General features: G+C 39.6%; 1 protein-coding gene across 1 annotated transcript; it reads right to left on the bottom strand.

Annotated features, from left to right (window-relative positions):
* Positions 1-4489: 4489 nt before the first annotated feature.
* Positions 4490-16000, bottom strand: LYPD6 (LY6/PLAUR domain containing 6). Its single transcript, XM_070957009.1, has 4 exons — positions 15883-16000; positions 7870-7968; positions 6782-6912; positions 4490-4651 (listed from the first exon to the last, which is right to left on the bottom strand). The coding sequence occupies exons 1-4, from the start codon at positions 15998-16000 to the stop codon at positions 4490-4492; spliced, it is 510 nt and encodes a 169-aa protein (XP_070813110.1).
* Between the last annotated feature and the right edge of the window lie 467 nt (positions 16001-16467).

Below are 16467 nucleotides of genomic sequence, written 5' to 3' on the forward strand. Positions count from 1 at the left end.
AGCGTCCATCCAAACCGATGTCTTGAGTCACCCAAATATGTTAATAGATGACTATTATCATGCAAGAAATACCCACCACCTTTCAGAGCATTCACAAGATATACAATACAAAGGACTGCATCCAATGGGGTCCCAAACAGGACAGACACTTCCTCCATGGGTGTGCATCCATCAAATCTGTTCCAGAGGTTGGGGCACACCCTCTCCTCGGAGCAGGCTTGGAGGTATGTGCAAGGGGGAAGATGAGTGAAGTTTAATTCCACTGCACAAATGGAAGCCTGATTGTACTACACTAAACACAGTTAGTTGTTTTATGACGAACAGTTACCGCAAAGAATTCTATTTAGGACAGATCTTCACATATGTACTACTTAAGTCAGTAATCTTGACCACACGGCGTCATCTTTCTGTACAACTTGTAGCAGAGGTAATCACAACTTATTCCCCCCCCCCCACTACAATGCCAGCCATCTCTCCAAAAATGGATGTTGCAGTCACGGAAACGTTTCACACAATCCCAAAGGTGCTTTTTCAAAAGGCAACTGGATTTTCTCTGTTTTTCCTTGAAGACGTCTATGGAAATCCTTGGTCATCCAGGTCATGGTTGTCCCAAAGGTGCTTTTTCAAAAGGAAACTGGACTTTCTTTGCTTTTGCTTGAAGACGTTTCACTTCTCCTCCAAGAAGCTTCTTCAGTTCTGAGGAAGTGTCTTGGATGAAACGTCCTTCAAGCAAAACGTCTTCAAGCAAAAAGCGAAACATCTTCAAGGAAAAAATAAAGACCAGTTGCCTTTTGAAAAAGCACCTTTGGAACAGCCATGACCTAGATGACTGAGCATCTCCATAGACCTCTCACACAATCTGAAACCACTACATGAGAAGTCACAGCAGTATGGTGGGAACGGTATGCAGATGCTGTTTATAACTTCCTTCAACAAACTTCTTTTTTCAGTAAATGAGAAGGGAGAACTACAGTATCTAAATTTCGGAATTAGCATCATTTTAAACACAGATATTGAACATATTTTTCACTTTTGGCACATAGAGTACTGGTCATATACTTATAATTGCTTTGGTAAATTGAGGGGCAGGCTTGGAAACAGGTCTAATGCAACAACTTTCAGTAGATGATCATGACTTCCTTTCAGCCAGACTTCTATAATATCCTACAATGTTACATGGACTGTTCCAATTTTGCTTCCCTTTGCAACCTGAGATTATTCTACAATTAGTCTGTACGTCAGATCTCAAGAAAGAATTCTAATAGGTTTAATGTGATGAGAGTAGAGTCATTCGATATTTAATACGTTTTAGGATTCCTCGTCAACGTTGTTAAAAGTAACCCGCCTTTCCAAGAGGCCATCAATACGCTTGAGCCTACAAAACTATGAGTGCAAAGAAACATGCAGAAGCCAAATCCCTTGGAAAAGAATGCAGGGGAAGAAATGAGTTCAAAGGGGACAGAGCATTTAATTTCAATGACTGCTTAACCCTACATTAGATTTGGGTCTTCAAAAAGCGTTCCCCATTTTATGGAATTAAATTATTTGCTGCATCAATAAATAAATTTAAAAAACCAGTAACAGATGAGGGATCTATCTCCATCTCCTATTTTTGAGGCATTTGTAGCAACATTGAGAAACTAAGAGCTGGTCTAAGATGGTCCTGATCCCATCAAACAGGGCTATTCTTGGGTTTTCAAACTGGTTTGAAAAATCATTCTCCTCCCATTTGGAAATCCTTTTATTTTATCAGACCTTACATGAAAAACACAGACATCTTTGAGACATCTTTTTCAGTAGTGGATTGGCCCCGGTTCAGATTGGTTCGCAAGAACCGGTAGTAAAACCGGGGGGGGGAGGGCCGCCCACTGCCCCAGATGTCATAATCGGCAAACTGCGTATGCATGATCCTGTTGCGAACCGGTAGTAAAGGTAAGTAGAACACACCCCTGATCTCTTTGCTTTTAGTTGGGGAGGCAGGTCAGATATTTAACAGAACCGTATTACATAACGGGGCTGTGCAAGATTTTAAAATGAAGGGCTTTGGACTTTGTGCTACCGTGGCACTTCGCAACTCTTCATTAAAGGAATCAGACTTTCTTCAAGCTTCTGCACAAAGCTGAAAATAGATGCAGCTGCTTAAACAATAGCAGCACTGCTCATACGTGTAGTCCTTGACTTATGACTGGTTACTTAAAGACCATTCAAACTTATGACAGATTCCTTCAAAAGATAGATACTTACGACCCAGTTCCAAAGATGGCTGCCCCTCCCCACCAGTCAAGTGACTGCATTTCGGGTGCTCAGCAACCAGCCTGCTTTGAAAGTTGTTTCCAGCATTTCACAGTCACATAACCACAATTTTTTTGCTGAAAACCAGGCTTTACTTCCAGTTTGCTTCCGGTTTTCGACAAAAATGTCCCATAGCGAATAATGGGTTTGCTTAACAAGTGCAGATTTGCTTAATGACCATTGGGTGATTTGCTTAATTTCCACCATAAAAACCAGTCATAAAAATTGGGTTGGGTATGTGGGGGGCGTGTCCGCTTTACAACCATCACAACTTACAGTCATGATAAGCAGGCTCCATTACAGTCATAGGTTGAGGACTATCTGTAGTAACTTAAGACCACAATTCTATATGACATGGTAGCAATTCTAATTCTATTATATCACAGGCATCAAACTTGCCGCATCACATTGCCGTCACGTGACGTTTCGCAACGTTTTTCCCAATCACGGAGCTGGGATGGCCGTGATGCATCCGGCCTGTGGGCCGCCAGTTTGACACCCCTGTATTATACAAATACAAGTATTGCAACCTGCTATGTAAAATAAAATGGAGTGTGGAATTTGAAATAGTTCTTCAATGCAAGCCATTCATCCACCATACATTGGTATACCAAGGTTGTTAAACTCCCGGCCAGAAGGCCAGATGCATAATGTGCTGGCCATGCCCACGCCTGGTTTAATGAAAGGGGGGGGGGAAGTCCCAGTAGATCACGTGACGCCACCATGACGACGTGAGTTTGACACCCCTGCTCTATACTGAAAGCTCTGATCAAGTTGAAATCCTTATTACAGTTGTTGCAGGAAACTCTTATTGAAATGTGCCTATTTTTATTATAGCCCAGAGATCCCCAACAAGGTTCTGATGCACACATAGAGCTTCACAAAGCAAACGAAGATGGCATGCACGCAGAGCAAATAATTAAAGGCAAGCTTCGATAAGCACATCAGACACAGGGCTGCATCATGCATAGCACTCTTCTTGGCATGTTTGTTCAACAGTAAATGGTATTACTATTATTCTGGTAAATACTATGGATTCCCATAGTATTTACTTCCAAGTACATATGGATAATTTGGCAATCTCACAGAATGAGTGCAATGGGCTTTACTCTCAGCAACTGGGCACAGAATTACAGTCTTATTATTAATTAATTGGTTAGGGTAAATAAAAATTTAAAACTTTTTAATAATCAGCATGACTAGTTGAATAGACTATTTGAAACCTGCTTAGGCATTTTAAAAATAAAAATTATTACCAGATTAAAAAACATTTTAGAGAAATCATTTGTCATCTTCGTACATCCAGGGGAATAACCGCATGGCTGTTTAGCACTCATGACCATGATTTTTTCTAAAATGAGTATTGATCTCCTATAGTCGATTAAAAGATATGGATTAAATTTAGTCTTGGCATAGGTCCGATTAATATCATGGAGACTTTGCTGTCATTTCACTATGTCTAGCGATATACTAACCATCATCTCCTTTTAATGACCCCCATAATCCCTTGTGGGGTGGAGTCTGGGCAACTGAATGGAGATGAGTGTTTATTGGCCAGATGCCTTTCCTGTCACCAATGCAGAGTTTTCTTCAGCAGATATATTCTCATTGTGCCCAGAGAGAGAAATATCTACCTCTACCTAGGATCAAACTCACAGCCTCCTTATTGTGAGGCGAGAGCTCCACCTCTAGGCCACCGCACCACTCATCTAGCGATATACTAATATAGACTACTAAATCAAGATCAAATCCAATACAATGATCAAGCTAAGATTGGTTTGATACTGTAAAACAATTATCTAGAATCCTTTCTTGCATAGCAGAATAGTGTTATTTTGAAACCCTGGTTTTCAATTGATATTATTCAAAGTATGCAATTTCTAGAAATATTCCTTTCACTAGACTAAAGAATGATTTAAAAAAAAAATACACCCATTTTTAATGGCTATACAAAAGTTTTCGTTCAGAACATTCAACTTATAACAAAAGTCCCTCCTTTTTTTAAAGACACAGATCAGAAAGTATGGCTTTTGAGTCAGCCAAGGCTTAAAGGAATTTAAAGGATTGTTTTAAAATGTCACTTAAAAAAAGAAAGCATTGAAAAACATATATTAAATTAAGGTCATATTTGTGTGCATAAATATTTTCATCCCACTGGATTTCCTTGATGTTTAGTTGGTAATTGATCCAAAAAGGTCTACGTAGCAAAGAGAGACAGGAGACCTAACATTATTACGGATGTATCTTGCCAATGTCTCTGTGTATGATTTATAGGCGTTGTTGTTGAAAATACAGCATCGCTTGAATTCCTAGGTAATGTCAAGTTGCAGATGTTTCCTTCACAACAAGAAGTGCATACCTGGAAAAAAGAAAAGACACTTCAATCATTTTTCTGACAACTGATAGAAATTTCACTATCAGAGGCAAGATACACATTATATCCTAGAGTTTGCTGCTATTGCTGTTTAAAACTGCTCTGGTATAGAAAAATGCCCCCTTTTATATATATCTAAACCAGGGGTGAAATGCTCCCAATTCAGACCGGATCGCCCAATCCAGTAGCGATGGCAGCAGGTGGTTCAGAGAACCGGTAGCTAAAATCCCTGCCCCCCCCCCCATGCCCAGCTGAGCCGCACGATCATCAGAGGCTTTTTTTTCGTCGGAAGAGGTTATAGAAAAAATGTTTTTAAAAGTAAAAAAAAAAGCCTCTGATGATCGCACGGCTCAGCTGGGATTGTCAGAGGCTTTTCAAAGCATTTTCTGCAACCTCTTGGCCGAAGAGGTGGTTAAAAAAATGCTTTGAAAAGTCTCTGACGATCCCAGCTGAGTTGCCTGATCGGCAGAGAGGCTTTTCAAAGCATTTTTTAAAAAGCCTCTCTGACGATCCCAGCTGAGTTGCCTGATTGGCAGAGGCTTTTCAAAGCATTAGAAAAAATGCTTTGAAAAGTTTTTTTAAAAAAATTTTTAAACAAAAAACCACCCAGTCACATCCCCCCCACCCCAAGCCTTGCCCACAGAACCGGTAGTAACAAATTTTACATTTCAACCCTGATCTAAACCACATAGCTCCAAAAGCATAGTTGCTATAAAGATGAAGGACATTCAAAAGGATGATTGATGATTTTTTTTTAAAAAAAATATCAAGGCCCATCTTCACATTATAGCTGTAATTAAAATTTGCTTAACCAACCAGAAACCGTTTTAACTGGGGGGGGGGGGGGAACAGCTTGGCTATACATGTTTGATTAGAAGGTGCAGTTAACTTTTAACTGATATATCTTTGGTGAACTATCCTTTACAATTGGCTAACAAGCGAAGATGGGCAAAATTACCCTCCTATTTCATAACATCAAATCATGAATTACTGATTTTATACATTTTAAAACTTGACGGGCGAAAAAAAGTAATACATTTATGACATGATACCAGAGAAGCTGCTTTAAATTCTGATAGAATGTCTTCCCCCAAAGCATTAAGCATACCATAAAATCCCCTTCATCTATTAATCGTCATTTATATTCCTGGAGGAAGAAGGGACATTTTACCCTATTATTATCAACTTCTAAATCACAGGAAGGAAAGGGAAAAAAAAAAAGACTTTAACTGTGGAAGCATCCATACAAAATAAAAGACTGTTACATTCTGATTTAATATAAATGTTCTTCTATCAATTTTCTAGCATTGGCTGGAAAGCCTTATTACCGCTGCAGAGGGCCCCAATTGTGAAATTCAGAAATATGCATCTCCATTTTAAAAAGGGGGACAAGTGCTCCTTAAAATGAACTTTAGAGAAACTGACAATCTTTCAAGAACTCCAGGAAAGTTGCTCTAATAGCCATGTTGAGTGGGTGGAATATTTTATGTGGAGCATTCTACCCACATGAATTAGTTCAGGTCACCATCTGAAAACAGTAATTTATTGCCATGGTGGCGCAGTGGTTAGAATGCAGTACTGCAGGGCTAACTCACTGCTCACTCCAGGAGTTCGATCCTGACTGGCTCAAGGTTGACTCAGCCTTCCATCCTTCCAAGGTGGGTAAAATGAGGACCCAGATTCTTGGGGGCAATATGCTGACTCTGTAAACCGCTTAGTGAGGGCTGTAAAACACTGTAAAGTGGTATATAAGACTAAGTGCTATTGCTCTACTGTATGTCCAGGCCATTGTTAGTAACATCCCCTGGGTAACATATATTGGCTGCATCCGTTTTTGAGTTGAGAACTTCCATTTCTCACCTCTCTAACTGATGCCTCTTGGTAATCATCAGCATTGACCCAAGGTTCCTAGTAAACCTATCTTCTCCACTACAAGTCATCAGCATTGGTCATGTTCTTAACTCCAACAATTTCTTTCATTTAAATCTTTCTCATTTTGAGAATTACAGTCACAATTACAATGCCAAAGCAACCAACTTCCAAGTTATGTCCATGAAACGGTTTCTCACAATGTATGAAAAAGAGACAACACACCAATTTATTTCTTCTCCTTACCTTGAGTCCTTTATGCTGGAGAGCGATGCATCCCGTAGTCAAACAATCCTCCAGTGGCACGCATCTCTTGGTGACTGATACACTCTTTCCGTTGGCTTCCAGGGTATGTTGAGAATAGCAGTATCTTGTTGCTAGCAAGAGAAATAGGAGGTTTTATTTCTAGTGTTAATTTAGTTGTGTACAGCAGTACCAGGGGTACAAACTAGGTGGGAAAACAATGTCCTGAAAGGTGATAGCAAATCATGCTGTTATCAAGAAAACTGCACCAGAAATTAAACTTAAGTACCAGCATCTAGATCATGGATGAACTTTAAAAGTTACTAAACAGGATCTGATCAATTTAGCTGGGAAGCCACTAAGAAACCTCAAGGCTGTAGGCTAGAAGAGAGAAAGTCAAAACCACCCCTGCTCCTAAGGAAATTACACAGATGTGTCCATGACGGAATCAAATTTTATTTCTACAGCAAGTTGGGAGGGAGGGAGGGAGGGTCAGAGGGAGGGAGGGAGGGAGGGAGGGAGGGAGAGAGAGAGAGAGAGAGAGAGAGAGAGAGAGAGAGAGAGAGAGAGAGAGAGAGAGAGAGAAAGAGCATATTACAAACATTTCATATGTATAAGTTTGTTTATAAGAGTAGAAGACATTTTCCATCCCTCTTTTAAAAACAATTTCAACTAACTTCATTCTGTACTGTATGTAGAAAGGTTTTGCATTTCCACCAAGATGTTCTAGCATTAGATGCAAGAAACATTTTTTTATGTTATAAAGTTTTACATTGGCTTCCTTCAAAAAAGCTGCTGCAATTCTTTAAAAACTCCTAATACATTTCCATGGCTATGCAGAGTATAGCAACATATCAAAAGTCCAGAGAGTCTTTTTTTCATGAAGTGATTATAGCATCTCATCTGCCTAGACAACAATGTCTACAAGCATAAGGACATCTATATCGGCAGGGTCAGATGTGTCACACAACCTTCCAAGGTGGTAGATGAAAAGCTACCTGACTGATGCTAAGAGTTTACATGGGACATTTAAAGCATCATCAGAAGAGATCTATATTCACTGCTTTCCTGGCAACATAAAGCTGATTTACCTCTTGGACAGTACACATCTGGAGCCCACTGGTTGCATTCGTAGTTATCTACTGCTTGTTCACAGGTAAAACATTTGAATCCACCAGGATATGGAGTTGCTGAAAAATGCAGATGTGATCATGACATCAGTTACAAGGTTAACTGGAACATTTTTCAAACAAAATATATTAAAGGACATAATATATTAAAGAAATAAAGCTCACTGCATAGACTTTTCACATATTTAAAAACAAGTTCAGCCTCATTGGCAGGAGTACCTGAAATGTTGGTTCAGCACTTGGGGTTTTTTTAACCAAAAGTCTTCGTATGTATGTGTGTGCGTGTGTATATACATATCTATAGTTATATCATCTTAACAAGACTCTGGTTGAGATAGCTAAAACATTTAACATTTAAATCAAGATTCCGAAGAAGTCAACTAAGTAGATTTGGATACCACATCTTTCACCATTTTTTGAAAAAGATAATAGAAAGAAACAGGACAGGTTGGGAAAAATGTATTTGTTAACATAGTTTGCTTTCTCTATAGAATCTCAGGACAGCTTACACAATTATCTTGTTTTATCCCAAGATGTCTTATGAGGCAAGTTGGACTAAAAGAGAGTGACGTCATATGTGAGTTTTCACAGTTTAGAGATCTATCCAACTGTAATCCAACATATTAACCACTATATCACACTGGCTCCAAAATGTTAGTCTAATGGTCAGTCAATCATAGCTTAAACTAGTTCACAGCAAATCCATGACTTGTTTTCCACTCTCACCTGGAAATTTTTAAAATACAGGTAGTCTTCAACCTACAGCAGTTCATTTAGTGACCATTCAGAGTTACGCCAACACTGAAAAAAGTGACTTATGACCAGCAGTCCCATGATCATGTGATCAAAATTCAGATGCTTGGCAACTGGTTCACACTTATGACTGTTGTTGAGTCCCAAGGTCATGAGATCACCTTTTGCAATCTTTTGATGTGCAAAATCATTGGGGAAGCCCGATTCACTGAACAACTGGGTTACTAACTTATCAACTGCAGTGATTCACTTAACAACTGTGGTAAGAAAGGTCGTAAAATGGGGCAAAACTCACTTAACAAATATCTCACTTAACAACAGGCATTTTGGGCTCAATTGCCATCGTAAATCGAGGACTACATGCATTAATGAGTACAGCTAGTCAACTGGCACAGAAGTTCCACTAGAAACAAATAACGTCCTGCTATTAAGGGACATGGTGGCTCAGTGGCTAAGATGCTGAGCTTGTCGATCGAAAGGTTGGCAGTTCAGCAGTTCGAATCCCTAGTGCCGTGTAAGGGGGTGAACTCCCATTAGTTGTCCCAGCTTCTGCCAACCTAGCAGTTCGAAAGCACATAAAAAATGCAAGTAGAAAAATAGGGACCACTTTGGTGGGAGGGTAACAGCGTTCCATGCACCTTCGGTGTTTAGTCATGCCGGCCACATGACCACGGAGACATCTTCAGACAGCGCTGGAAACGGAGATGAAACGGAGATGAGCACCGCCTCCTAGAGTTGGGAATGACTAGCACATATGTGCGAGGGGAACCTTTACTTTACCTTATTAAGAGGTTTATTTTAACATTCATCCAACACTTACACTCCTGTATCTTATGCACCCTGTGAAAATCTATTCAGATTCTTCCAAATATGAGTCCTAGATATCTCTGAGGGCTTCTCTAGTCTTTTCCTGGCTATGCATCCCCAGTTTTTGTCAACACTTCTATTCAAGTCTTATTTTCTAACCTATTGATTGCCTCTGCTTTAAAAAAAAAAAACTTGATCCCATCTGCTTACATAGACTTCTTGTTATTAGGTAGCTAGGACTGGCACCCCCAAACCACCCACTCACCCCCAAATAAGCCCTTGGCTACAAACCGATCATAGTAATCTATGCAACAAAACTGTACTGCCACTGCAGGGCAAGACAATGTGGTACCCTTTTTATTCTGTCTTTTTCAAGCTATTTTAACCAAAAGCAAAGAAAAACCAAATAAAAAACTTTGCTGAGAAGCAAAGCACCAGCCTCTAACTTCTAACTTTTTATTGATAACAATGCCTCTATGACCCATATAGCTTGTGTAAGCATTCTTAGAATTTTTTTTTTTTTTAAATGATGGGTGGCTGCAGGCCAGTTATTTAATAGCATCTCCACTTGTCTTGATGGTAGGATGGAGGGAAGGTTAACATAAAGTGTGAGTGGTAATGAGTATGCTGGGAGTTGAGAGAGTGTGAAGAGGAGATAATAGATAATCTCAATCTATTTACCTTCTGCTAAATGGCTGCTTTGTGAAAAGCTGTGATGGCTATCAGGGTCATTTAGAGAGAACACCTACGCAATACTTTGAAAATTCCAAATGGACCAATTGCTCAATCAGAGTCAGTGGGTTGAGAGAGAAAATGAACTCTCTCAATTCTTTTGAGGTCCTGATAGTGTTAATGTACAGGATCGAGGAAGAGATACTGGTATCTCTGCAACAGGTGACATTTCTAATTCAGAGCATACTTTTACTATAGATATTGTCAGGTGCAATGAATCAGGACCATTTCTAAGGTTGCTGCGTAGAAGATTTATTCAAGCTTATACATAAGAATCTAGCCATCTCATGAACAGCACTAAATTGGTGCTAGATAAGGGCCAATAAAATTCAAGGGAGGGTAGACTTGGCTCTCTTGTGGTAATGTAAGGACTCTAAGCTGATGATGCATTTAACTCTGCCCCCAGCTGTGCCTGCTCTTCTACAGATTTAGCTTGCATCCTATGCACATCTAGTCAAATGCAAGCAAAACTGAATGAAGCAGAAACATGGAAAGTTATACCTAACTTTAGAACCACATTTTTTTTAAAAAAAATAGAACAGGAAAGAGAGAGAGATAGCACAAATATTAAGTATGCACCATGAATTTATTGTGCACTGTACCCTCAGCAACTTCAGCTCCCTAAATTCTTTCCATTCCTATTTTTAAAAGTACCAAGTGATAATTAATTACACATTAAAGTATCAGCAATTAAATCAACAACTCTTGAAGGTTAAGAGGGTTGGGGGATACATCTACAAAGTCTTGTGTTAATTTTACCCATTGTGTTAATCCTAGCTATAGCTCAATGGAAGCAAAGCTATACAAAAGGCCAAAATGTTTTGTTTTACATGAAGAGGAAGAATATTTGACTACCGGGATTGAAGATGCAATATGGAAAGCCTTCCATCCTTTCAAGGTCAGTAAAATGAGGACCCAGATTGTTGGGGGGCAATATGCTGATTCTGTAAACCACATAGAGAGGCCTGTAAAGCACTATGAAGCAGTACATAAGTCTAAATGCTATTGCTATTGCTATTGCTATTGCTATTGCTATTGCTATTAAGAAGGCCCTTTAGTCTTCAGAAATGATTTAATGGAGCTGCAAAGAAAGGAAGAATCTTTCCAACAGCATGTCCATTCTACTGATGGATAGTCACAGTTGGACAAAACCTTACACCATTTATGGAATGACAGGACCTACAGCCAATAAATTCCAAGTGATAAAATGCTATAGAGAATGCTATATACAGAACCATACAATGCGTCTCCTTTAACTAAAAAAGTTTGCCTAGGGATCCATTATGTGAAAATAAAACTTCGGAAAATGAATAAACAAAAGGATTCAGAATAATTCCCTGGCTCCAAATATAACTAACTTGAATGACCAGAAGCATTTAAGAAATACCAAATTGATTATAAGAAGCTGAATTATTTTATACTTTTACTATTCTTGATTATTCCACTATCTTATCCTGATGGTAATTTGACAAATGATATATCTGGTTACTCTGCGCTGCATTGAAAGATATCCTTAAATGAAATGTAAATGTAAATGAAATGTAAATACTTTTAACAAGAACCACTCTGGTGTAGTGGTTAAGGCACCAGACTAGAAACCAGGAGATAATGAGTTCTAGTCTCAACTTTAGGCAGGAAGTCAGCTGGGTGACCATGGTCCAGTGACTCTCTCTCAGTGACAATGGCAAGCTACTTCTGAAAAACCCTGCTAAGAAAATTGCAGTTGCCAGGAGTCAATTACTTGAAGGCACTATATAAATGCAAACACTGTAGCACAAATAAACAGCTTTGGTTATATGTCTCAGAGGCACGGAGAAACCATATTGCAGAAAATAGAACATCTCGACAGAGAACACGGCTGCTCTAGCTTTTTGTTCATTCAGAGCCTTTGAATTAAGTCCGTATCTAAGAACAGAGGTATCATAGCTACTCTTTTGTATGGAGAGAGATAGTGCCACAATTACACTTGCTTGATGTTCCATCTTGTACCTACACGTACAAAAGTGTATACCTAGAGACAAAGAGACCGTGAAAGCTCCTGAATGCTTTGTACTTTTTGTCCCGGCTAAGATAAAAACCGGGGGGGGGGGGGGGAGAAAAAAAAGAAAGAAAGACTTATACTGAAAGAAAGTTTTTTAAGAATGGTACAGCTGTGAGAGACTCTTGTTTGGCTCGTGATTAGAGAATTTAATAAGTCTTACAGACTGTGGTTTGGGGCAAAAGGGCACACTCCTGTAAAAGAGCTATTCTAAAGGAAGAAAAAGAAACTGCCCTGTGGTCAGGAATTGCCTGTAACTATATCTGGCTATTAACTCCACTGATGAACAGCAATGCACCTTACCAGCCAATTTGTAAAGAAGACAGGAGAGAAAGAAAGAGAGAGAGAGAGAGAGAGAGAGAGAGAGAGAGAGAGAGAGAGAGAGAGAGAGAGAGAGAGAGAGAGAAGAAAGAAAGAAAGAAAGAAAGAAAGAAAGAAAGAAAGAAAGAAAGAAAGAAAGAAAGAAAGAAAGAAAGAGAAAGAAGAGAGAGAGAAAGAGAGAGAGAGGGAGAGGGAGAGGGAGGGAGTGATGGAGAGGGAGAGAGCGTGGGGGGGGGAGGGAGGGAGAGATTGATTGATTTGTAGATATTTTACTTGTCAATGAAAACTGGCCTTACCCTTGTTTGGCATCATGTGGGAAAATTAAGGATAACAGCAAAACCATGAGGTAAAATGAAACAAATAGAGTCATGATGACTGGAGAAGATAGAAATTATAGCCAAATAGATGCCTTTTCATACCCCCAAATAACATGCAGGATCGAATCCAACCTGGAATGAATTGTTCCTTCCCTCCTGTGCCTCTATATCAGGGGTGTCAAACTCTAGGCCCGTGGGCCGGATCCGGCCGGCTGGTGCTTAAATCCAGCCCGCGGGGCTAGCCTGGAAATATCAAAGGACCGGCCTGCGGTGCCTCTGGCGGCTGAAACAGGCCACGTGTTTCCCCCCTCCCCCGTGCCTTGTTTTCACCCTCCATGGCCTCCTGCAGCACTCTGCCAGCTGAAAACGGGCCCTAAAACGGGGGCAAAAACGGGCCGTTTTCGAACATTTCAGCTGGCAGAGTGCTGCAAGAGGCCATCGAGGGCTAAAATGAGGTGCCCCGTTTTGTGCCCCGTTTTGACTGTCAGGGTGCTGCAGGAGGCAGCTGTCCAGTCTCCCCCTTGCTGCACCCCCACATCCCCATTGGCCTACGGAGAACTACAATGCTGATTCAGCCCTCAAAGAAATCCAGTTTGACACCCCTGCTCTATATGAATTAAGTTTCCCTACCTATGATCTGCATTGCAGAAAAGAAAAGCTTCAGCTGAACAGAACCCCCCCCCCCCAAGTTTTTAGCCAACCCTTTCTGATTAAGGGGGGAAGGGGGGAAGGATATAACTGAGCTCTATACATTATAAAGAAAAGTTTGGATCTAAGAAAGAATACCTGGTTTCTTGTTTATTCGCTTTCCTTCTCTTATGTTTTCTTCCCTACACATGATGTATTTCTATCTCCTAATAATCCCTCCTTTTAAATAAGCATTTCCTGACTCTTCTAAATTCTCCTATCCATCACTAAAGTACTGAGTCCATGCACTAAATTTAGAATTAGGTACAAGTTCCATGCAGAAAATGAACAGCACAACTTAGCGTTCATAGTCAAATATACGTATCTTAGGTTTCTTATATTTATCTTTTCTACAAAGTTTCCTCTGCAATAAAAAGCCAGGTTTAAACACAACGCTAAATCATAATTTAGCAAAACATCAATGAGACTGAACTGTGTATATTTCCCCCTTTTGTCTATTTCCCCTTTTTGTCTATGAAAAAAATACCTTTGGGATTTTTCCCTTTTTGTAGCTATTTTGGTAGGTAAGGGCAAGAGGAAAGTGCTTAGCGAGTTTTGCTATCTGAGTTTTATTAAAACTATTTCTTTGTTTACTATTTCTTTGCCGTAAGAGCAGTAAAATATGGTTAGTTTATTAAACAGTAGTATATTTAAACAAGTTGAAACCACCGTAAATAAAATGTTGTTTAAATTAACAAGCATTTCTAGTCTGGACATACTTAAAGGCAGGACAAGAAGCAATGGATGGAAACTAATCAAGGAGAGAATCAACTTAGAACTAAGGAGAAATTTCCTGACAGTTAAAACAATTAATCCATGGATTAATTGTTTTAACTTCTGATTTCAGAAGTTGTGGGCGCTCCAACACTGGAGTATTGTCAGAAGAGATTGGATAGCCGTTTTCTAAAATGGGTTTCCTGATTGGGCAGTGGCTTAGACTAGAAGACCTCCAAGGTCCCTTCCAACTCTGTTATTTTGTTATAAATTCCATTTAACTTACATCAGGAACCCTATCTAGCTATTAAGGACTATCTTCCTGCAAAGGATTTCTTTGGCCCATGACCACAATCAATACGACAGCTCTAAACAGCACTTGGGGAGAAGTGACGTAGCACAAAGTACACCCCCTGATTATACTCTTTTTCTGTAATATTTTAGGAAAGTACAGTGTTTACTTTCTGCATTGACTAGCCTGTATCAGAGCATTCTCCAAAATCAGGGGCCTGCTTTCCTTCATCAAAAGAGGCGTTCTCTCTTGGAGTTTTGAAACTCCAAGGGAGTTTCTCTTGAAACTTTTGAAGTTTCTTCCAAAGCTACGTGGCCACCTCACTTACCAGGTTGTTAACATCACACTGTTTTGCAGCATTTCGGACTTTCTCGGCAGCACAGGCCAAATTTTGTCCAATGATGCTGAAGGAAATTGCTGAATTTCTACAAGCTCTTCAGCCAATGAAATCCGGCCACTCTTTCCCAGACCTCTCACAAAAGCTGTAGCACGAGGAGATGCCTCTGGATTGCTTGCAAAAATCTAACAGTTGCTGCAGAGAATGTACCATTTGCCTCATCAAGATGATTTACTAAAGTCCTCATTAGCAAGTGTGGCAGAGAATAGATTTTGGCAAGTCAAACCAGAGAACATTACCCACAACATAGCCCAAAGGAGCTTCTGTCCAAGAGCAATAATGGGACAGAAGCTCCTTTGGCTTTTCCAATGGACTGGCCACAGACAGAAAGAAGCTTTGATGCAAAACCCAGCACTTCATAAAAACAAACTGCAACATCTCTTTGCTTTATTTCCTATGTGCTAGCAACAGGGTGGACTTGATTTAAATCGAGTTGATTTAAATCACAATTTAAATCATGATTTAAATCACTAGTAAAAAGGCTTGATTTAAATCAACTCGATTTAAATCATAATTTTTAAAGAGCAACTGTCATCTCTGCTACTCCTTTGACCCACTGTTGATTCACCAATAGTCCCAGTGTTGCAGAATATACAGCCTCATGCTATATAACTAAGCTCCATTTCATCCTGAATAAATTAAATTGTTTATGTATCTTAAATAGAAAACTATCTTACAATAGATTTTTACCCCAAAAGTTTTTTATTAAAATAAATTCGATAAAAATAAAAAAAATCTGATTTAAATAAAAAAAATCTGATTTTTTTGATTTTTTTAAAAAAAATCATTGATTTTTATCCACCCTGGCTAGCAATCTGAGGGCATTTGTGCTCTCCTATTTGTGCTATCTACTGGTTCTATTCTTTGAGCTTTCCCTAGTCCTTGTATAAGTTATGGCCTGCTTCACAAGTCTTACTTGAAGGATGAAGGTACACAATATCTTTCACCGTAAAGTCCCGTGCTCGCGTTCCCTTCAGGCAGTCAGCAATTAAGCTAAGGAAGAGGAGCCAGCCCAGCGTAGGCCAGGATTCCATAGCAGAGCGGGAGCATCAAACATGCAGATGGCTTGAAATCAAGTTCTCCTTGTCACCAGAAGGCCCAGGAATCTACGAAACACACAAGGAAAGAAAAACAGGTAAGGTAAATCAACAGGTAACCCCATACCTGCATAATTCAGGTGGTATAGTAAGAGTGAAAACCAACACTGATCCTCAGTCATCGGTTCTACCAAGTTTGGACACCAAGCATGTCAAATCTCTTCTATTTCTCATCTTACGAAACTTGATTACAACAGAAAACAATTGATTTGTTCCCATTGGTTGTTTTTTCTTTCTTTCCATTTTTGTTCTTGAAAAAAAATCTTGCCTCTCCAGTTTAAAGAAAATATTGAATCACAAGGCTACAATGGGCATTCTCTCAAGACCTTCAGCAGCTCTGCAGAAAGGCCAAAGTCAGTATCTAACTTAAATTGGCTGCACAGTGTATTTCTCCCTGCACAAAT

This window comes from Pituophis catenifer, unplaced genomic scaffold (genome assembly GCF_029215685.1).
Source record: "Pituophis catenifer annectens isolate HBS135680 unplaced genomic scaffold, rPitCat1.0.hap2 SCAF_1, whole genome shotgun sequence".
Classification (NCBI taxonomy): domain Eukaryota; kingdom Metazoa; phylum Chordata; class Lepidosauria; order Squamata; family Colubridae; genus Pituophis; species Pituophis catenifer.

Excerpts from the sequence above, each read along its gene's own strand:
- LYPD6 (XM_070957009.1), bottom strand. The coding sequence starts at position 16,000 with ATGGAATCCTGGCCTACGCTGGGCTGGCTCCTCTTCCTTAGCTTAATT. Across the intron at positions 7,969-15,882 it reads TGTGTACCTTCATCCTTCAA|CAACTCCATATCCTGGTGGA; the intron begins GTAAGACTTGTG and ends TGCATTTTTCAG. Across the intron at positions 4,652-6,781 it reads TCCAGCATAAAGGACTCAAG|GTATGCACTTCTTGTTGTGA; the intron begins GTAAGGAGAAGA and ends TCTTTTTTCCAG.